Source organism: Heliangelus exortis, chromosome 11, assembly GCF_036169615.1.
Source record: "Heliangelus exortis chromosome 11, bHelExo1.hap1, whole genome shotgun sequence".
Classification (NCBI taxonomy): Eukaryota; Metazoa; Chordata; class Aves; order Apodiformes; family Trochilidae; genus Heliangelus; species Heliangelus exortis.
The window spans coordinates 14,491,553-14,514,221 of record NC_092432.1 but is presented as its reverse complement, the minus strand read 5'-3'; the positions used below and the strand labels follow the sequence as shown (position 1 = coordinate 14,514,221).

Sequence of the window (22,669 nt, the reverse complement as noted above, 5' to 3'; positions counted from 1 at the left end):
CATTTGTAGTTTTACTTGGACAAAGAGGTTTGCTTTACCACACCGATGCCATTTTATTATCACAGGCCCCTGATACCTCTGCCATCACGGGGGGGCTGGGGAGGAGGGCAATCACACAGCAAATGGTGTGAGTTGAAGACTGCACAGCTCCACCCCAATGTCATGCTTCTCCATGTTACAAGAGCCATGACATGTAGCAGAAGGATGGTCAGCCCTACTAATATCAATCAACAGAAACCAAACCAGGAAAAATCAGAGCTGCTCTCCTCACCCTCCATCCTTTCTTGGTGGAAGGCCACCAAAGCCTTCAAGATTCCAGCTACCTAGCTCCACATACACTACTTCAGCAGCTTATTCGGACTGCTGCAATTAAAAATAAACACTCAAGACATTTCCTTCCAAGAATGTATGATACCACAAGCTGAGTTCAGACTCCAGTAAACAAAAATCTCAATCAAGTCACTCAAAATTTGATGCCAACTTCAGTTAAGTTTCTACCCACTGAACTCTTCAAGCCACCCCTCAACAGGGCACAAAACCACTTAGGCTACTTCCACTTCCATCCTGCCCACATTGATGACTACAGAACCCCTAGTGCAAGCCACTACTCTGAAAGCAACTAATATAAAACCCAGCAAATTAATATCAGTGAGTGAATGAGGCTTCAGGAAGGAAAGAATAAGGTAAAAGACAATGAGCTTCTATTTAGATGCTTTTTAGCATGAAGAATTAAAATTAACTTAATCAAAGTTCAGAATTAAAAAGATGTTATTCATGCAGTAAGATCACCCAAATTAAAAGAGAAAGCAGCTCATGGAATTCACTGCTCCACCATGTACCAGCAGTCATCCTACAGCTGGACAACCTAATAAGCAAAGTGACACAGGCTGACATACCAGCACCATCAAACCCTATGTTGGAAGGTCAACTGCTTTCTATCAGAGGCCATTAAACACATCCCACATGAGACTCCACACAGGACTTCTTTCCTCTGACTCACAGATTATAGCTATAAGACTTGGTGAACCAGTGGGATGACCTAGGTAGGAAGCCCTAAATTCCTAGGTAAATCAAAGGAAATAAAATGCACAAAGCAGTTAAACAGGGTTTGGAAAACCTGCCTGGTGTTTATTCTGCTGTCATAATGACCAAATTGGTTAAGGAGTCTTTCCTCCAAGTATTGTGGCATGAGTTTTTCAGAGATAAACAGGAAGTTGAGACACACCAGTATCAAAACAGGCAGTTCAAGACTGACCTCTCTGCTGCTGCCTTAAAGCCTTTATGCAGTTTTGTTTTGTTTTTATAAGTCAGTACATTTGACTAACACACCTGTAACAAAATGGAAAAAGGGAGGAAAGCCAAGAGGTAGCAGCTCATTATACTTACATAACTGTATTGTCATCGACTAAGATATCACAGCCATGAGCTGGGCATGAAATGGTCTGAAAAAAACAAAAGGTCATAACCAGGACAGTGTTTATCCTCTTTCTGCAAAGAACTCCAAGACAACAGACTTCGCTGCAATCCACAGCAAAAATAGTACATTGGCTCTATCATCATGTCCCAGATGTGCCACCATGCACAGCACGATTCCTCCCATCCAGAACAAAGATGCAGGCACCAACTCCATGTACTCCCTTGGGGGTTTGCCTCAACCAGTGGCAAAGACTTCCACATGCAAGCTTTGGGGTTCAGCTTTTTGTTTGTTTTTATTTTGGAAGCTGTTTTTTGCTGGTTTGTTGCTTGGTTGTTTTTAACTTGAGCAGGGAATAATTCTCCCCTTTCTTTCCCCTTCCTCTCCAATACACAGAAATAGGGCTTGGGGCAGAAGAGTCTCAATGTTTTACCTGTCCCATGCCTTCCTCCATTATTTTGGTAGTTAAATATTCACTCCAGCACTGCATACAGAACTTGTGTCCACACTCTAGGCCAGTGAAGTACTGCAATGACAAAGAACACAAGACATTGGATTATTTTACCACATGGAATCACCCTGTCATTTCACCATTCTTGGTGCTGTGATGTTTATCTCATCTCTCATCCCCCACATCATACTTGAGACACTACTATTTATTTTGCATCATCAGCACCAGAGAACATTGCCAGTGCAGTTCTAATCATGCTTCCAGAGCCAGACTTTGATCCCCAACAGCAAGAAAAGATGTGGCTGACATTTCCATCCTGCCTATATGATTTGATCCCATCTCAGGAGTACAGAGCACAGCATGCATGGCTCTCTCCTTGTTATTCTCTCGAAAAAGAGTGAAATAAACACACCATGACCAAACAGGGCACAATTATAAGATGCTACGGGGTCTTCTTTCCTCCTGTTTTTTCCCACTTGGCTTGCTGCCACATATGGATAGTGCCCAGAAGTCTCGGAATACGCACAGCAACTAAGCACAGGCACTAATTTAGTTCCCTCTTGTACAGGAAGCTTTATGGGATCAGCAGTCTGTGGTACTGGGTAGCACTAAACAACAGTAATAAAAAGAATTATGTGTACTTAGACTTTTAATGTGCATGCATGAAGTTTGCCAACTTGCTGGGTAAACTTCTCCCTAAAACCCAGATGCTCATCAGATGAAGACACTAAAGACCCTAATTGGCAGGTGTAAATGGCTCAATAAAGTTCAATAATGATTAGCTGCTGCAGACAGCAACAAGGACAACTTCATGCATCATCTACAACACATTAAGTCATGAAATCATCTGGGGTTGAATAGCTCATTATACAAGAGACCGAGAAGCAAACACTGCTGAGGAAAGAAAAATTAAGTGAGTTCTCAGCTCATCCTAAAGTTATTTTACACCCAGAGACAGGATCAAGGACAAATTATATTTAAAACAGGTCTCTCATGCCACTGTGCAGGCTACCATTTGGTGGCTTAGCATCTCAAACCATCTTATTGCCAGCCAGTAAGATAAAACAAGAGCTCCACCCTGAGATAACATCAATTTGTATGAAACCCCATAAGTGAAAGAAACCCTGTTTCCTCTGCCAAACAGCCAAAACCAGCAGCAGCAGGACGCTGTTAATTAAGTAAAGGAGAGAGTTTATTTTTAGAAAACTACGTTCTACCAAAAAAAACCTCTTAACCACTGGAGATTCAATACCACTCCCCACCACACTGCCCATTCTGTCCACCCAGCAGGTTATGCCCGTCTGTCACTGCTCAGGCACTGACTGCAGAGGGAAGGTGCTTGTTCACATGTTCTTCCCATGGCCTCACCACTTGGTGATTCACACTTGTCTGGCACTGCTGCCATCAACATGGGCACAGGCTGGAACCTGAGCCTTGGAAACACGCTGCAGTGCTGGGCTCAGTTCTGCTCTTCCCACTGTCCTGCCACGGAGCACCTACCAGGAACAGCAAAGGGTTAAATGTAACCTGACATTTAGGTCAGGGAGGAGACAGGAGAGCTGAGCAGCTGACTCTGTTCCAAGGGAGAAGAGAGATACCCACCCAAACCTTTCTTTGGGAGAAAAAAAATAAAATTAATGGTGTGTCCTGCTGCCACCATGGCTCAAGGGGAGAAGAGGCAGGCAGCCATGAGGCCAAGGTATAACAACTCCAAGGCTGGGAAAAACAAAAAACAACCAACTTTTGAAACCCCAACAGCACACAACCAGCCTAAAGATGGCACAGATCTTTTCCCAGAATTAAGGTTTTTCAACATGTAAAGGGAAGGATGTACGGACAAGGGGGTCATTCCTTAACGAACATAAATAATCCTGCTGCAAGCACACACAGCAAAGCACCACAGAACACAGGCAAGCACATATCTTCATTTAAAACTCATTTCAGTTATTTTCGGAAACAAAAAGATTTGTCAAATCCCCACCTAAAAGGCAGAGACCACAATTCCTCCCAGGCTGCAAAGCATTCAGAGTATCTTTCAACTCGTTTCTTTACTTTGAGGGTGTTCCCAATTATTTTTGGCTAAGCTGACAGTAGATGTCAAGGAAAAAAAAAAAAGCAGGCCATCATAAACTCACCAAGTGGCCTCATCACCTACTTGTGCCTGCAATGGCAGGTGCTAGCAGCAGTATGCTGCCACTCAATACCTGTCCCTGCTCTTCTGGGAACCCCAAACAGATCAAAGAAGGGGTCAGGTGCTCCAAGATCTGTTCAACATAACAGCCTTGCTCAGCCTTGCTCCAGTTTCAGTGGTTACAATGGCACTGACAAACTGACTAACCTGTCTGGTCATAGGACAAACAGTCTGGACAACAGGACAATGTTTTTCCAACACCCTCACCTCACCAGCCTTCCCTTCAAGTGGGACCCGAGGGTGAGATGCAAAAGAGAAAGAGGGCAAAGCCATGAACCTGTAAGTCCTATCTTCACCAGTAAGGGTTTTGCCTGAAATAACTTACTAGGACTTGACACAGGTTCATGGGGATCCAGAGGGACTAAAGTTTCTCCCCTAAGTTTTCAGAGTGCTGAGGCTGCCTAGACAGCATCAAATGCTTTGGTTTGCAGGTGCGTATCAAAACTTCAGATCAGTGTCTGGAGATGATTGAAGAGCCATAAAGACTCTGTATTTCTCTTTAAAAGGCAGACTGCCACCTCCAATGAATATTCACCCTCTCATGGTGTCAAGACACCTGCACCCGTGTAATTGCTGTACAATGTAAAATTTCTTAACAGGTGCTACTCCTAACTCCTAGTTGTCTTCAGGCTAGGAGAAGCTTCTCAGAAAAGAGCTTTTTTAATTTTCTTTTTTTCCCCTGGGGAAAAAAAAATAAATTGACCACTGCAAGAGGATTTGAAAGCTTTGATTTTAGCTTAGGTATTTAACGTAACTTATCCTAGAATTTGTAATTCACATTGACCACAACAGCTTCATAACAGATTTCAAACCAGATGGCTTACGGTCACCTTAGACAGAGACACTGCAGCCTTTTAAAGAAACCATAAATGCTGATTTTTCTATATGCTCCAACTTTTATGTATGGCAAAAAAAAAAAAAAAAAAAAAAAAAAGGTTCCCCTCTGTTATCTCTTGACTTTATCAATACTATCAATCTAGAGACACCTCTGCTCACTTGAAGCATCTCACTGCTCCAGCTGAGAAACTGCTCTTCTAATAACTGGGACACTACTATTTTTATTGTGCTATTTGAACTCCAAAACCAAGCAGCATTCCCCCTGCCAGAGGAAAGCCTTCTCAGTTGTGTGTGACAGGCATACCGTACCCACTCAGCACAGAAACTACGTAAAAGGGGGGAGAAGAATATATTAAGAACACAAAATCCAAATTTGAAGTTTTCAAGGACCTTTTCCTCAAGTTGATGCTAGAAAGATTTCTCCTCCCATTTTTCCCCCCTCAGTCCTTCTCCTGTTAATAATTAAACATTAATAATGCTGCATAGCCTAAAATCCAAGTTATTTCCTCACTACCCAACATGGAAACTCTGCAGTGATTAAACCTTTAGCATAAGGTAGAGGATTAGAGAAATTCCTCAAGCTTGTCATCCCTTTTTAAAGCACTTCATGCAAAGCAAGCAACAATTCTCCTTAGCAGCTGTTCTCTAAAAAGAAAGTCAGTGCACACAAGGCTTAAAAGGAGATGAACAAAGTCTTGTGGTTACTGGCTCAAGAGCAATAGTTGATCTTAACACCAAGAATCTCAGCTGCCTGGAACCAGGCTTTGCTCTGCTCTGCCTACTCCAGAGCAAGGGGAAGGCCTGCAGGCAGCCCACAGCAGCAGGCGGACTTTATTCAAGGCTACTCATAAATCCCAAAGCTCTAAAAGGTTTCCATTCTCGCTGAAAAGCAAGTTCACAAAGTACACACAGAGCAAGAGCAAAAGCCTCACCTAAGGGCTGCTTTGCTCTTTAGAGGCCAGACAGATGTTATGATGTTTTGGAGGGTCAGGACCAGGTCAACCAGGTTCTAATAAAGGATGAATGCCTCCTGTATGTCAGCACCCTGCCTTTTGGCAAAGCCATAGATGAATGCTCACACTGGAGCTTCTCCAACAATCTCGTTTCCTTCTAGGATCTTCCATCACTCTGTCCTGCCTCTGGAAAGCCACAGCAAGCTGCTTGCCTGTAGGTAACACAGCAGAAGCCTGGACCTCTGAGAAGCATAGCACTACTTTTTGAACAGCTACAAAAAAAGAAGCACTATCACCAATCTTACCACAAGCCAGATTTAGAACTTCTACCCTAGTATTTCAACCCTAATCTTCCAATTAAGAAGGTAGTGCACAAACACAGTAAAGATCCAAAGACAGCATCATGGGTTGTGTTCATCAAACAGCACAATTTCATTTTACTTCTACTCCCAACTCAGTTGTATTCTAGTCTTTTTAGCTTGACTATTTAGCATTGTTATTTACTACTTTTATAAGCTTTTTTTTTTCCCCTTTTTTACTTGTCATGCTTTCCCCATAATTTTTTTTTCCTTTCTTGTATGATTTATTTGCATGTCTCAACTGGTATATGACCTTTGTAAAAATGGTTTTTTTCTGAAGAATTTTATTACGCTGCTGCCCAAACCTCACATCTCTCAAAGGTTTTGCCGAAGTGGTAATAATTTAAATACAATCCCAAAACCATAGTAAATTAATAGTGACTGAGGTTTGTTTAAAAAAAGAAAGTTCCAGTTCAGATAGCAAAGTTGAGGGAGTTCTTGGTCAGATACCACCTTGGCTGCCAGGTACTCACCGAGTTTGGGTAGTTCAGATAGCAGATCTGACAAGGCATGTCCTGGGCTGAAGATCTTGTGTTCATCTGGCGCGTTCGAGACTTTTTACTTGGATTAATTACATGACACTCTGCAAAGAGCTTCTCCAAGTTGCCATCGAAGTACCTGCACAGCACACACAAAAGAATGAAAATTTAACTTCCCTGCAAGTCATTTTTCAGATTATCTTGGGGAGGTTAAATGTACATACTTTAAAAAACTCACACATTCATTACTTTTACGAAACACTTCACTAACACAATACAGCCCTGACCATAGAAGTGAACGCTGGACAGCCACGTGATCTCTGAGATTTGGGTCTGAATTGCACATTCCTAAAAATTCAGCTACCTTCAAGTTTCCAGCTGCATTTCAATTCATGATCCCCCACAGTCATTTCTTTGCAAAGCTCTAGGACACAAAACTGAAATAAGAATGTCTTACTTCACAGTCCAGGCATCAGAACTCCTTGCTAAAGCACAGGTTTGGCGCCTCCAAGTTCAATTATCTGTTCAGCTTAAGCCTTCTATTTTTCCATTATATTCTAATTACCAAAATATCAAGGTGGGGCAAGGGGGGGCAGTAAGCAGCAATCAGTCATGGTTTGTGACTCAGCAGGTCCCTAATTTCTGTATTTTATGTTTTCTACACTGTTTCGCCCAAAGAGGTCCTGACTTTAATTTTTGCCACTTCCTTCTCTGATCTAAGGAAAATGTGTCAGCAGGGTCAGATGCTTGGTTCAGCTGATGGAGCACTTACGCATGGTCACCAATCTCCAATCAAGGCAACTGGAAGACTGTTTCACAGGCACCTCTCCAGAGGCTGGGAACAACTGCTGCTGGGATCAGGCACCTGTCAGATCAGAACTCTGATCTGCAGTGAGGCCCATGTCCATATTCACACTAAACACCTTGCCCAGGTCCAAAGTCTACAACACAGGTAACATAGACTCCACCTCTTGGGCCAGAAATCCCAGCCCTTTGAGCACCTTTTGTCTTGACAACCCAAGATATTTTAACAGCCTCCAAAAAAAGCACAATTGCAAGTTCCCAATGCTTCCCAAGGTTAGTTATCTCCTGGAAGGGAGGATGCCAAACTGGTGGGGGCAGATGAATGGCCACTTTCTAGTTCCTGTTCCCTTAAGGGGGAAAAAAAAAAAATCAGTTTGGTTTACAGTCTCACAGAAAGCTTAGACTTGGTGAGAAGAACCAGTTTTGAAAGAGCTATTAGTAGGCAGGTCACCCTCTTCACAGCATCCAGATACACCTCTTTCTCCAGCCTACAGCAGCTGCAAAGAACTAATTAAATCTGATAATTAAGCAGCTAACCTTGCCTGCATGAACATCCCGCATTCAATGCCAGTAAACCAGTCATTTCCCTCCCCACCATAACAGCAAGTTAAATCCAAGTCAGTTGGGATCTACCTAGGGAAAAACAAAACAATAACCAAATACATTTGACCACATCCCAGTCCCATATACAAGCAGTGAATTCACTCCCAGCAGACAACTCTCACTGTAGCTGAGCAGGCAGGCAAGGCTCAAGCTAAGAGTCTTTCCAAGGCATGTATTTAAGCTTATCACAAAAAAACCAAACAAAACTGTAACTATCAACAGACAGAGGAGAATCAAGACTTGCTGCTTGAGAAAAGAAATTAGTAGGTGTGTCACAAAACTGTGGGACTAGGCCTGGCATACAACACCAACCAAAAGGCCTCTGCCTAGGTCATCTTATCTGACATTAGGCCCCCAAAGTCCCAACTCCATTGCAGCTCAGGACTACCTACTAACAAGAGTTGACTTACAGCTAAAAATGTGAAATCCACTCTTGCTTCATATGTTTGTTGTTCACATACTTCAGGCCTGAATTTAAGACACTGAATTTTGAAGGTAGTGGTGAATTCTGGCATTGCAAGATACATGAGGTCTTGCCACTGTTCCTCAGTATCAGTTCAGGGATTTACCTAAATCAAGTTACTTTGTTTGCCTTCAGTGTTACTTATATCTAGAAAAATTTAATAAGTTAATTCAGCATGGTTCTAGTTTATGGAGTACTTTTTTAATACAGTCATGGATAAATATTAACTCCACTAAAGTTTTCCAGCATTCAAACTGTTCTTACATGCAACACACCCAGCGTAGGACATCCTTCACCGAAGAGAGTGGACAGAGAGCTGGTTATGACATTTGTAAAGAAAATAGCTTTGAAAACAAATGCTATGATGTAACTTGAAAACTGGCACTTGTGGTCACCTAAATGCTTATGGAAATACCAGAGATCTCCGTAATGGTGAGCTGTTTTGAAGAGTGCATATCTACATCAGAAACTCAACTTGCACCAGGCAGTTCTAGTTTTGTAAAACCTCTGCAAAATAGGCAGAAAGTCACCAACAACTGCTTTTTACCTGGATTTACCTAGCTCCTCTAAGTACCAATAGATAACTACATCACAACAACCATCTCCTTCCCAGGATTTCAGATGTTTCCCAGTAACACATAGAAAAATAAGTGACTTGACACTGTGTTTCTTGGGGCTAAAGGTGACTCAAAGAGGATGTACAGATTGGAGTCCTTAACCAATTTAAACATATCCAAAACACCAATATACCCCAAAGCATGAGCAGCAGCTCATATTAAATGACTTCCACCAGAGAAGTACCTGGTCTGTGCTTCACTTAAACAGAAGCACACAAAGAAGCTGAGAGACTGTATGGGCTGCACACAGGAGAGAGAAAAAACACAATTTTAAGGAAAAAAGCTAAGTTTTGTGTTTTTACCTCAGCTGCACTTTTCATTCTTACAGCGTTTGCTCTAGTCTCTGGGACTGCCACTTGTAAACTTCACCAGTGCTGAGGAGAAACAGGGCATGGGGTACTCTTCCTTCCTCACGCTGTTGTCTTTGGGTGAACTCTTTTTGTGTGCCAGGATGCTATGCCCAAGGGATTTCCACAGCTGTTTGCACCCATCTGTCTCAGACTCACAATCATGCTGTCACTGAGCAGTTATAAAGCAGAACTCTATAAAAGGCAGATAAAAACCTAGATCTCCCTGAAAATACACAGTTGGAATGAGTGCTGCAAAGTCCAACATCTCTCCAACTCCTCCACCACTCCTTATAAAAACAGACCAAGGGCTTGGTCAAAATACTGCTTCAGTTCCTTTGATGGCTAGGAACAACTCCCAGTTCCTGTAACCACACCTTTTTGGCACTTGTTCAATCATCAACACATGCTATCCATTTAAGATCTCCCTTCACCCTTCCCATGCTCTTCCTCATAGGATTCACAGGAAGCAGATCTAGCACCCACTGCCAACAGAGCAGACAGACTTATTTCTCCTCTTTAGTGTCCCAAATCTTCTCTACCACTGGTTTCCATTTCTTCATCCCCTTGGAGACCAAGAGGCCAAAATATATGCAATTCTGATAAAAATTTCACTACAACTTCATACAATTTCACCTCCGTTTCTCCTGTTAATCTAATAAATCCCAAATAATGTCTACCTTTCTCCAGAGCTCCTTTTGCATCTCTGTTGGCGGGACCTCTCATGACATTTTGCACCACTTTCACTGCTGGGATCCTCCCAGCTGTCTGTTGCATTTTCCTGTATGATGTTTGGCTCCTCCTCTGAATCGAATGCCTCCAAACACATTCATGCCGAGTTACTCATTAACACTAACAAACATGCCAAAATTATCTGATAAGAGACTTGCTAAGAGATTCCATCCAGTTTGCAACTTCCCTTTGAGCAAAGTAACTCCACACACACTGTACTAACAGCTGAATCAATGTATATGCTACACAGTTTATCATACAGCTGCATGCCATCCTCTTTGCTGTGAAACATGAGGGAAGAAACCCTTGAATCTCTTGCTCACTTCCTTCACAACTCCAAGGTTCGTGATTTTTCCTCAAGCCATCCTTCAGCTTCTCATTATTAAACAGCTGCTTCTTGGTAGTTTGCTTCTTATTTTCATCTTAAGGAGAAGCACAAGTCCTTCAACAGCCTTTTAAATCCTCTGCCCTCCTTCCCCTTTGCAATGCAGATATTCGGTAATTCCACCCTCCTGATACTTCAGAAATGGTCTATTCAGCCCCATTCTTTGCTCAATATCACAGACTTCAACATCCAGTTCCATTCATTCTCTTGATCACAGACCAAGTTGCTATCTCTGCTGCTTAAAAGGAACAGACACAAGTGAATTATTTTTAAGTTTGTCTGTAATTTCTTCACTGCTTACCAACACCATGTCCATAACATATAAAGTCTTTTTGGCAGAGAGATCAAGCTGTCAGCTTCTTTATTTCCTCCGAATTTTCTCCTGCTGTTGGTAACTGCCTTATCACAATTGTCTAGACATAACCAAATCCTATCCAAGGGAGTATCAGAGATGAAAAGCCTTTTCACTGAAAAAAAAGTTGCTTCTAGTAAACATTTCAGGATATTTACTTTAGAGAAAGGGCATTTATGAATGTCAGAGAAACAGTATACTCACAATAAAAGATTTCTTCATTACAAAACCCCTGCCATACACATTTTCCAACCTGCTCAGCCTCTGCTGAATAGTGTTAAGCACTTACTTGCCCAAAGCAAAGCAGCCAGCCAGGTACCTGCAGAGAGGAGCTGGACCTTGAATACAAGGGGAAGAGGCAATCTGGGCTAGGAGCCAAGCCACTGGGGCCATCCTGGCATCTGTCCTCTGCTGAGAGGGAAGGCAGACAGATACAAGGCCACAAAGATAAGCCCGTACAATGGACTGCAATACCTCTGTCTGTACCTCCAGAGATTAAATTGGGCCTTTGGTTACATCCCGATTTCTTTAAAAAAAACAAAAACAAACACTAAAACAACCAGGGGAGGAACACAAAGCAGGAGAGCTACATTTCATTTTAGCTTCTTCATCATGAGGAAGTTCATTCCCAAAATTCCTCTCAGAAGGGATGGATGCGATCAGCCATGGTAAAACTGGAATGCGAGATGAAGTTACAAGCCAAAGCATTTCTTTCACTTATTTCTGAGGTTACTTGGTCAATCTGCACTTGCTAGTCTCCCATAGCTATTAACCAAGTTTGTGAGACAAAGGAATCATAGAACCATAAAATGGTTTGGGCTGGAAGGGACCTTAAAGATCATCCAGTTCCAACCCCCCCTGCATGGGCAGGGACACCTCCCACCAGACCAGGTTGTTCAAGGCCCCATCCAGCCTGGGCTGAGACACTTCCAGGGATGGGGCAGCCATGACTTCCTTGGGCAACCTGGGCCAGTGTCTCACCACCCTCACGTTGAAGAATTTCTCCCCAGGGTCCAGCCTAAATCTTCCCTCTTCAAGTGTGAAGCCATTTCCCCTTGTCCTCTCCCTACATCCCTGTGCAAAATGCCCAACCCCAGCTTTCTTGTATCCCCGCTTCAAATATTGGAAGGTTGCTATAAGGTCACCTTATAGCTTCTTCTCCAGGCTGAACAACCCCAATACCTCAGGCTGGCTTCACAGGGAGGTGTTCCAGCACCCTGAGCATTTTAGTGGCTCTGAAACTAAGGAAAACATAGCCTTTACCATCTTTATTCTCTGAAATATGTATGGCACATCACATCAGAAGCTGAGCTTGAGTACTTCCTCCAGTACCCACTTCCCTCCTTCAAACAAATCCACCCAAAAGCACCAATTCTGCTTTTAGACATAGCCAAGTAATTAATATTTCAGCAGTGGACAAAACAGTTTTTCAGTTGTGGCTATTACTCCATTGTGAATGGAATAAATACCTGCAACATATCTTCCCTCTTAGTAAGGCTGTGATAAAGCTGGCACTGACAACAAACTGCTTATTTAAATACGCATAACAAAACGAAAAAGCCATAAAGAGGTTCTCATGGTTTTAAAACATTGTGATTTTCATCTCATGAGCTCAGATCTTATCACACTCAAGACTTATTGAGAAAAGAAGCCACTTTGTTTATCTGCTTCACTAGAGGCAAAGTTTGATAAGGCTACTTGTTAGGTCATGCTGACTCATGCTGAACTCAGGTAAAACAGACACTGGCTATGTCCTGTAAACACAACCCATCAGGCAACTGAGTTCAACCTCTGACTTGGTGTGAGATCAAGGACCAAAACTTGCACCCAAACATTACATCTTAGCAAGCATTAAACTCACCCAGACTGCAGGAAACAAGAATCTCCTGGGAAGCTTTTCTAATGGTTATTAGGAACAAAAGAGGCCAAACTTATACCAGCTCAAGTTTTTAAATTAAGAGTCTCCCAGTGGGGGGATACAACAAAACATTTCAGGGTCAGACACTGAAGACACATGGATAGTGTTATTTTCAAGTAGGAATTAAGTTTTGGTGTCTTTTTCACTGCACCAAAAAAAAAAAAAAAAAACCAAAACCAAAAAACACCAAAAAAACTCCTCAGGAGTGCTTCTCAGTGGATTTCAACTTGCTCACACTAGCACAATGGGGCAGTAAGATTTGCTGGACACACAAAGCCAACCAAGTCTCAAAAGTGATCTCTGATTTATAAGGCTAACCAAGTGTAACTTTAGGAATAATCAGCTTGTCACATTCAACCTCTATTTTAGTAAAAACATGCTATCTGTAGCTAGCTCATGGCCTCATTTCCAGCTCCATCAGTATTTCAAACTGATTATTCTGCATCCTGGCTACTGAAGTATCCACCTGCCACCCAAGCCTCGACAAAATCTTGAACATCAAGAGCCGGCCCTTGACCTCTCCGTCAACCTCTTGCTCCTGGTTTCACCCAGATGAGCATCAGCAGAGCACTGTAAAAGGCTTCGTGGAAGCTATGTGGTGAAGAAGTGAGAGATAGCAGCACCAGCTGCTTGAAAAAAAAAATGTTTTAGTGTTCTGGTACAACAGGACATCAGTCAGCACCAGAACTGAGACTAGTGTGCAGCACAACTGTATAAGCAAATGTCACGTATTATATTATTCTGAGGAGTAATCCCACAGAATTAAGGTAAGTATTTTAATGAATATGTACCAAGAGGAAATGTTTATCAGTGGACTTTGTAAATATTTAAGTCTACCTATTTAAGTGTTCTGGTTGGAAACTGTAAAAGCCTTCCCCCTGAAAAAACCCACAACCCAATAAAAAACCCACAGCCCAATTTATTATATTTTGGGTTGTTGGGTTTTTTTGTGGTGCTTGTTTTTTGTTTTTAAATCGATAACAGCCTTACCAAACAAGATTTCTGTGAGAAGGAAAAATCTCTTGATTAATGGGACGACATTTCAATGCACACATATAGAGGCATCTCAAGGTACGATGGAGGTAGCCAAGGAGAGTGAACTTTAACCTGACTAAAAGAACCAGCACAAGAAAAAAAATCAAATGCAAAGAAGTGAATGGACACAAGTTATAGAGAAGGAACTAAATCAGAATGCTTAACAGCCTCAATGTGACTATATTTGTAACACAAAGCTTTTGTACTGCCAACATTAACTAAAAGAGGTCAATCTCAGGAAAGTAAAGCAAAGAGTAGAAAGCTTTAAAAATACAGTCACCTCAGGAAAAAAATAATCTAGGCCAAACAAAACATGAAAGACACACCTGAGTGCCATCACTAACTGAAAGTGTTACACAAAGGGGGCTAGAGGTGTCCTAAATCCATTATCTCAGGAGAGTGGAAATATTTAGACTTCAAAACTATCTACTAGCAGACCAAAAATCTATTGCTATTCCAGACTTGCACCCTGCATAAAAGCTGAAACTGCACTACCTCTGCCCAGCACACCTATGGGCTGTTAAACTCATATTCTCAATACAACAGTACAATCAACAGTTGTTCCTGTTTTACAGACTGCAGAGGTCCCTATCTTCTCACACCCTGATCATTAGGCAAAGGCAATGGCAATCCAGAGAAGGCAAAACAAGCAATTCTGCAAGCAGTGTCCTTCTGCCTCCCACAAGCATCCACCACCCACTTCTCTCTCTCAGTAATTGTTTAGACCAACAAAGACCATAACAACCACAAAGTCCCTGTACTGCCTTTACTGCTTCTCCTGGTCCAGACTAATTCTCCCCCCAGGTTCTAGAATTCTCCAGCTCCCTCACACTCTCTTCAACAGCAACACTGACACTGACAAGAAAAGGTGCATTACTACTGTAGCCAGATTTGACTTCCACTGTTTAATAGCAAACAGAACAAAAAAAGCACCTTTACCAGCAACATCCCCCAAGAGCTGGCAATCAAAGATGAGAAGTTTGACATAATGTTTGGCTCTGAGGGGGAGGGAGAGGCAAAATTCAAGCCAGTATGCACACACACACTCTCTAAAAAAAGAATCAACAAAAAAAACCCAACACAAAAAAAACCCCAACTCTGTAGCTGCAAAGATGAAGACAAGGCAGATATACTTTACCCCTTTGTCAGGGGTATACTTGTCCCCTTTGTCAGTCAAGAAAAATTTAGTGTGACTAACAAATAAACATGTCAGGAATACACATGCTGGAATGACACACAAGAGCAACTGAATGAAAATCCGGAACAGTTCCAACAAAACAGGGACATGTCCCTACTTGCTTTTTTCCAGAGCTACTGGAAATCATGTGCCTGTATGTGCTCAAAATGGAAGGCACCCCTTCCTCCAAGGGGCAGCTAACTTCCAAAACTTCTCAGAAGTCCAACAAGTGTTAAAGGAAAAAAAGAAAAAAAAAGAGTTGGTCTTAGCTGGTAAAGGCTGCTAAAGGGGGAACATTCAGAGCTTACAGAGGATACCTTCTTGTCACATACTTGTGACTTGCATTCACACATCCTTGCATTCATTCAGTAATTAACATTTCTTGTGGGTCTGCAGCAAAATGTGGCTGTGTGCTAAAAGGGCTGCTTACCTCTCCATCAGCTTCTCTTTATCCCAGTTGAAATGGCTAAGTAGTATTCGAGTAATAGTCGCTGGGTTCTAGAGAAAGAGAAGAAAACCATAAATGAGTAACTGCTTGACCAAGCTAGTAAACTGTTGAGACACCAAGCAGAGTTTTGGACAAGCAAACAGGGAAATTGGTGTGTCTGATAACACGTATTGTTTGCGCAGATAATGTGCATGGGAAATCTGTACACATTTGACTTGACAGATAAATTAAAAAAAAAAAGCTCTATAAAGCAAAATTACTATATAAAATGAGAATATGGTTAAAGAACCATAGTGTGGTTAGTCACCACTTAAGGAACAGGTGACTTACTGCTACCACATCAGCTGCTCAAATGCTACCACCTCTATGTCTAGCACATTCACCTAAGGTAAGCACAGGTCACTGGTAAAACAGAGAAAGGACTAACTGCCACCCATCAGATCCACTGCACCACAAGCTCCACTATTTGCAGAACAAGAACAATCCTTGTTTGCACCAGGCCTCACCACTCTGGCCAAAAACTCTCCCAGAAAGCAACTGGATGCTAGTATAAGATGTCAATATCCTTGGAAGGCCCCAGACGTTCCTGAGGCACCCCAAGATGCAGAAAATACTCTGCAAATACACAACTAAGGAAAGAAATCCAGCCTAGGAAGGGAAGAAATAGGACCAGAAATGAAAGCTTGTACCCAAGTTATCCTCCAACTAAAGCTGTACCATTAGCTAGGACTTGGCCTACATGAGCTGAGACACATAACAAACTGTCTGGTTTCTGTTACCTAAGAACCACCTTTTAGCTCCCTAAATCCAAAGTCTCTGGGCTCAGCTTTAGGACCATTTACATGCAAAAGAGGCAACAGGGAGCACCCCCAGAGCAGCTACATGTACTTTGCCATTTGATACCAAAATGGAAGTTTGCCTTAGGGCAAATTTTCAATGGACTCTCTGAAGCTGTTGAAAAGTAGGACATAAGCCTGCAATGTGATTTTCTGAGCCCGCAGGGCTGCAGTTACAATTTGAAGCTGCCAAAAGCCAAAGCTGCTGCCCAGAGCAGTGATCCCAGCCCATCCTTACCCTCAGCTGCACACTTGCACATCCTGCACTCACCAGTCCATGCCCATACAGACATCTTACCCACCAACACTGCAAATTACCAGCTCAGAAACTGAACCATCATCATCTTTTTCATTAAGTTGCTTTTTCACTGAATTGGTTCCCCAATCTGTTTGATTGCTTGACCACACAAACAGCTGCATTAGCACAGGAGGGGACAGGCAGGACAGCATCTTTCAGCAGCAGCATCAACAAAACATTTACTGAAATCAAGCCCTAGGGTGAATGCCTAAGCACAAAGAATGAGTCTTGTGCTTTATACCATAAAAAAGTGACACTCCTCTCCCTCTCCAGCATGTTCTTCCTGTTCATGTCAGCACAGCTTACTGAAAGCTAGAAACTGTTCCTGCTCAAAAAGCCAAGGTGAACAAAAACAGCTTTAGAAAGGTGAGACCAAATCCCTGATCCAGTCCATGAGGAGCCCCATAGACAGCTGGGACAGCACATCTGCTACACAATACAGGGCAGAAAGAACAGAAACTGATATTGCCAAACACTTCGTCTTGTGAAAATGCATCCCTCTTTCAGCGAGTCTCCCAGGCAACATGGATCCAAGCTTCTCACTGCAATAGCACAAGGTGCTCAGCTCACAACCACACAGTGACTGCCCACCAGGAAGCAGGGAGGCAGCACCCCAACCCTCCACACACTCGCAAGAGTCAGGTTAACAGCATTGCAGCCACCTGCAAAGGGGCAATCCTGCTTTCGGGTGGATTTACCCATGTTCTTGCATTGAAATCAGCAATGATGTAGCCCTAGGACAAGCTGGGTTAGCTCACTGCTGTGAGGAGAGGCATTTTCCCCTCTCTTTGTAGCTCTCAGCCAAAGCAGCAAGCTGATACACCTCGCTGTGAGATCACAGTATGGATACACTGAACATATACCCTGAGGAAAGCATGAGAAGCTCTTCAGGCAACAGGATGCTCTTTGCAGTTTGTATCTCCAAAGCAGCTGCAACCCCACCCTTTGCCCCAGCAGTAGGGCCAACAAGTGCTCTGCCCAGCCAACACTGCTAAAGCTGCTGCAGCCACTTGGGAATCCTGCTAAACCAGCACAGAACCCCATTTACAGGAAAAAAAATAATAATAATAATGAAAAAGATTCCAATAGCATCAATCCCAGAGCCTGTGCCAGCACTGCAGGCAAAGGGGAGTGAGCAGCTGAGCTATGTCAGTCCTGCCACCAAGGAGCTGTATGGGAATTGAAGGGTTTCCTTCACCAATAGGCTACTCCAGCTTCAGGGAGGACTGTAGCCTTTTTCAGGGCTTTAATTTTTGATCTTTATGTTACTTTCTATCTGTGTCTTTACTGTATCTTTTTCTGTAACAGTACCTGTATTACATAGCAGTACTTAAAGGAACAAGCACGCTTCCTAGATCAAATTAATAAAAGATGAAAATACACTTCAGTAACAAACTGATCTTATCTCTAGATTATCTTGGTTATGATACCAGCTCCTATAGTCAGCAAAACTTTCACTTTTAAAAAAATGTTCCATGTTCTAGGGCAAGTCTTGCCTCAAACTGGGAAATCCCCTCCTAAACATAGCAGGCAGATAGCATGTACAGGTTTCTCCATGGAATCTTTCCAGCTCACTCATATATAAAGCACCTTACTTCAGCCCTTCACCCGCATTAGTAAGGAACTAAAGCAGTCTGAAGGGAATACCAAGGGTGACAAGGCAGATCCAGCAAACACCACTCACCAAAGGACACGTGGTTGCAAAAAACAAGAGGGTTTTGTTTCCTTTCTGGCTTCTCCATTTTCTTATCAAAATGGCACTGTATCTTTCCAAAACTCTTGCCAGATCAGACCTGTCAAGTGTCCCAGCACCCCAAAATCAAAGCTGCTTTCCCACTGCACCAGCAGTGTACAACACAGCTCATTATTTAGAATTATGCTCCTGAGACCAACTCTGTAGTCTCAGAGTATTACACAAAGTGTTAGAGGCAGCTTTTACTGGTTTGGTGAACTTTAGCTTCCCCTACCTACAACAGTATTTGTTCAGCATATTAATTTAAAAAAAAAAACAAACAAAAAAAAAACATAATTGGCATGACAAGTACCTAGCAGAAATAGCTGGACTGCCTGCTTTCTGTGCTCACCACATGCAAGATCTCATATTTAAAACTTCAACGAGTGTTTCACTGATACAGAAGGCAAGGATTAATACAAGAGAGCCCTTGCCTGTACACAGTGTGGACAGACATACAGCCAGCACTTTGCAGGGAGCACTGAAGACAGGGAGGGAGAGAGGCAGCACTAAGAGGCTTGGTTTGTATAATGTAAACCACAGTTAATGCAAATACAAATGCAAAAACCTCTGGCTTTAAGGATTGTTCTAATTTAAAGCAAAGCACACCAAGAAGGTACTGCATAACAGCTGCTCCACATTAATTGTTTGCATGAGCACACCCACCACATAATTATTTGGGAGCAGCTTTGGGAGAGTAAATCACAGCATCTACTGCAAGGAGGGGTTAGCTGCTGCACAGCTGTGTCCTGCAACTCAGTCATATGAGATGAAAAAGACACCAAAATCACCTGATGTTTCAATCCCTCCTTTGCAAGGAACTGTGCTCCAGCCCTGCTCCCTCAGCCACCACACAGGACACAGCCTCTGCCCAGCACTGCACAAATTCACAGCACATTTAAACGACAGCAGGGGACACAGCCCTGGTGTGCTGACAGCTCTGAAGCTGGAGGGGCTTCTCATTTGGCACACTGGGTTGCTGCCTACGACTCTTAAACCACATCTGAGCTACAACGCTGCTCAGACGGGATTACTTCTTGGGCTGGGAGCTGCAGCAGGGAGAAGCGTGCTTCCACACAGGGCATTTTCCCTTTACAAAATAAAACTGTACGAAGTAAAGCAGGCAGAACAAGACAGCAAGCAAGGGAAAGGCAAACACATCCAAATGCTCTGTTTTCCTCCAAACATGGTTCGATGAAAGATGAAACAGCCGATATAATTTACCACAGCCACCTCTTAAATTTTACATGTTGAAGCCAAGGAAGATGGCCCAGATCTTGGGGCAGCGAGCCTGTTGATATCCAGATAGCAATGAAACCCACGGAAAGCAGCCATTTTGTGGAGAATCTCAGGGCACTTCACCAGACTCACCGTCACAACTACATTGCTAACGAAACATTCATAATAGAGCTCTGCCCAGAGAGAAACACAATCAGTTCTTTGGCAGGGATTTATTTTTTTTTTAAAGGCTGACAAACAGCCTGGTCCCAGATGTGTTCCAAACAGATTCCACTTCATCATCTCTTTTCACTGGAGGTATTTACGTTTACTATTGTTACCTTCTTTTCCATGCTCGGGTGCAACAATGCAAGCAGGAATACAGAGGTAGGAAACACTGCAAAGGGGTCTGGACTTCTCCAAAGCAGCATTATTGAATAAAATTAAACTCCTTAATTTAATTAAACCAGAAACCTTGGTCACTAGTATCTGAGTTGAATTTTTTTTGCTGTCAAAATAAGAAACTGTGAATTGGAAGAAACTGGATGCATTTAAATGCATAAGTGAATTATAAATTAAAGGTCACTCGGACACTCATTAAAGTCAGAATTTCCAAGCAGCATAATTTGATGGGTAACAATTTGCAGTACCTGATCCATCATGTTTTCATCCAGGAAAACAAGCTGAGCAGTTAATTCTTGCTGTTATCATCAAGAAAAGCCTATCTTAAGAGTTCAGTTTCTCATCACATGCTTTGGAGTAAGCTCATGTTCCAATTTCAGCATTCAGGGCAGATAAAAAACACTTAAGAACAACTTAAGCTCAGTTCTCCAGCAAAATTCTGTCTCACCTCCTTGAGACACAGTACAGGTAAATTCTTTATTTTGTTTCTTTCCATTTCATGGCTGGTTTTGTTTTCTAAGCACAGCACCTTTTACATTTCAACAGTTTTTATCCCAACTGCACCACCTGTAGCCCAGTAGCAGAGGGTTTTTTAGACTCAGTACAGCAACAACGATTTGACACCATTTCCAGCTCAGTCTCCCTACATAAGTGCTTTTCATTCATCAATCTGTAAACATCAGTTTGCCCAAGCCTTAGCCATCTGTAAGTGGTTCAGACCTCAACAAAATCCATGGCTATATTCCACAGGTGCTTAAGTGGCCCATGACCATATTTCAATTACCCAGCAGAAAGAAAACCACTGGTTTCACATCAGCTGACAGCAAAGAAGAGTTTTGCTTGGTCATGACACGTCGCACACGCTGGTGGAAGAGCAAAGGGCCATCAAAAGAACAGCTCAGAGGCTAATGCCTGTCAGAAACCAAGCAGCACAAACATTTGCTTCAGTAAAGTGGCATCTAAGGACAGCACATTGCACCACCACTGTAAATATTTAATCAGTCAAAAACCCAACCTTTGCTATGAGTAGAGCACCAAATGGAGCTCCAGCTGCCCTTCCAAGCTCGTGCGGGATCAAACAGAAACCCCAAAGCTTATAACCATGCACACACCAGTCCATGGATGAAGCATCATTAAAATAGCCAACATGTTGCATTTTACATCAGCAGGTAGAATAAGAGCAACCTCACCATGAGGAAGTTTAAAAGATTGTTAAATTCAGAGACTTTTTGCTTTCTCAGCTGTTGCTCTCACTGATGGTCAGGAGACCATGTTTCCCCCCTTGCTTTCCAGATGACTACAGGTCATGGAGGTAGTCTGTAGGCAGGAATGCCCTAAACCTTGAGTCAACACTTCAAGGCAATGAAGTGGCAACAAGTGCCACCACAGAGCACGAGAAGCAACCCCCACCCATAAGTCTTCAGTAACTTCCAAACCTACCACTCCCTTCTGAAGGACAACAGCTGCTTCTCCACCCATAGCAGGGAGCAAGAAAAACCAACACAACTGACCAGGCACCATACAGCTGCCTCCTTTATTGGGTACTAACATAAGACTTCAGCCCCCAAATCTGCAGTATCTAGGTTATCTATTTGGTTTAAAAAACAATTGCTCTTCACTTGCACCCCTTCTCAGCCCTGTACAGGTAACCTTCAACTTAAAACATACAGAGCAGAAAGTGTTTAGAACAAGTTTTTAGCCTGAATCACCACACAGTGAGACTCATCCTAAGGTCTGCATTGTTTTGCAAGTGCACTGAGTGACCTTCATTTGTGAAGATCCATTCACATCTATTCTTTCAGGAAACAATTACAGGAAATGTTACAAGCACAAAACCTCATTTCTAGCAGCTAAATACAATTTCCAGGACCTGAATGTGGAAGATGAGACCTAAGTGTTGAGTACTTCCAGGATATGATCTCCAAAAAAGGGTGTATCTTCAAAGTTAGTAGTTTTTAAACAACACCAACTGAGCATTCCAAGAAGCTGCTGGAAAACTTTGATGTAATCTAATATTCCCTAGCTCAATTACAGACAGAAAATAAAAGGGCTTCTGTGAGAAGATGAGGACAGCAGCTAAACAGATGAGTCTGCCACTACCCATCCATACTTTCCTCCTCTGCCATCCTGAGGCTTGGAGAGCATCACACCATGGTCTGTTTCTGCTATCACCCCTCTCATGGCTTATGGGGCCAGTACATACACACATTGATAGATCTGAGAAACTTAACTTCCAAGCACCTTGTGTAAATAACAACAAAATCAGTACTATTCCATCTCTGTACACCCACTGAGAATATGGTCTTTGCATCCTACAGCCCCAGTAAAAACAACTCTTAACTACCCACCTCTGAATCACCCCCAAATTTACCTATTTCTCGCTAGTGACATTTCGAAATAATCCCACATGAAGCCAGGCCAGTTCCCAGTAACACTGGCAGTCACTGCTGTCAACTGAGACCTCCTGACTGGCATTTATCACTTCACTCTAGCTTCCCATTAACACACATAGGCTTCAACTTGGATGTTCATCATCTCCTTAGCTTCCTCTTCATCTCTAACTTCCCTTCTCGAATCACTTCTTCATTTTGAAAATTTAGTTTTACAGAACTACTAAT

General features: G+C 42.6%; 1 protein-coding gene across 1 annotated transcript in view; it reads right to left on the bottom strand.

The window, feature by feature from the left end:
- Window positions 1–22,669, bottom strand: part of ARIH1 (ariadne RBR E3 ubiquitin protein ligase 1) — a 59,919-nt gene that overhangs the window by 19,443 nt on the left and 17,807 nt on the right. The window contains exons 2-5 of the mRNA XM_071754832.1: window positions 15,548–15,615; window positions 6,679–6,823; window positions 1,848–1,940; window positions 1,387–1,442 (exon numbers count right to left, since the gene is read on the bottom strand). Of these exons, the coding sequence (XP_071610933.1) occupies window positions 1,387–1,442; window positions 1,848–1,940; window positions 6,679–6,823; window positions 15,548–15,615 (362 nt within the window). The remainder of the gene's footprint in view (window positions 1–1,386; window positions 1,443–1,847; window positions 1,941–6,678; window positions 6,824–15,547; window positions 15,616–22,669) is intronic.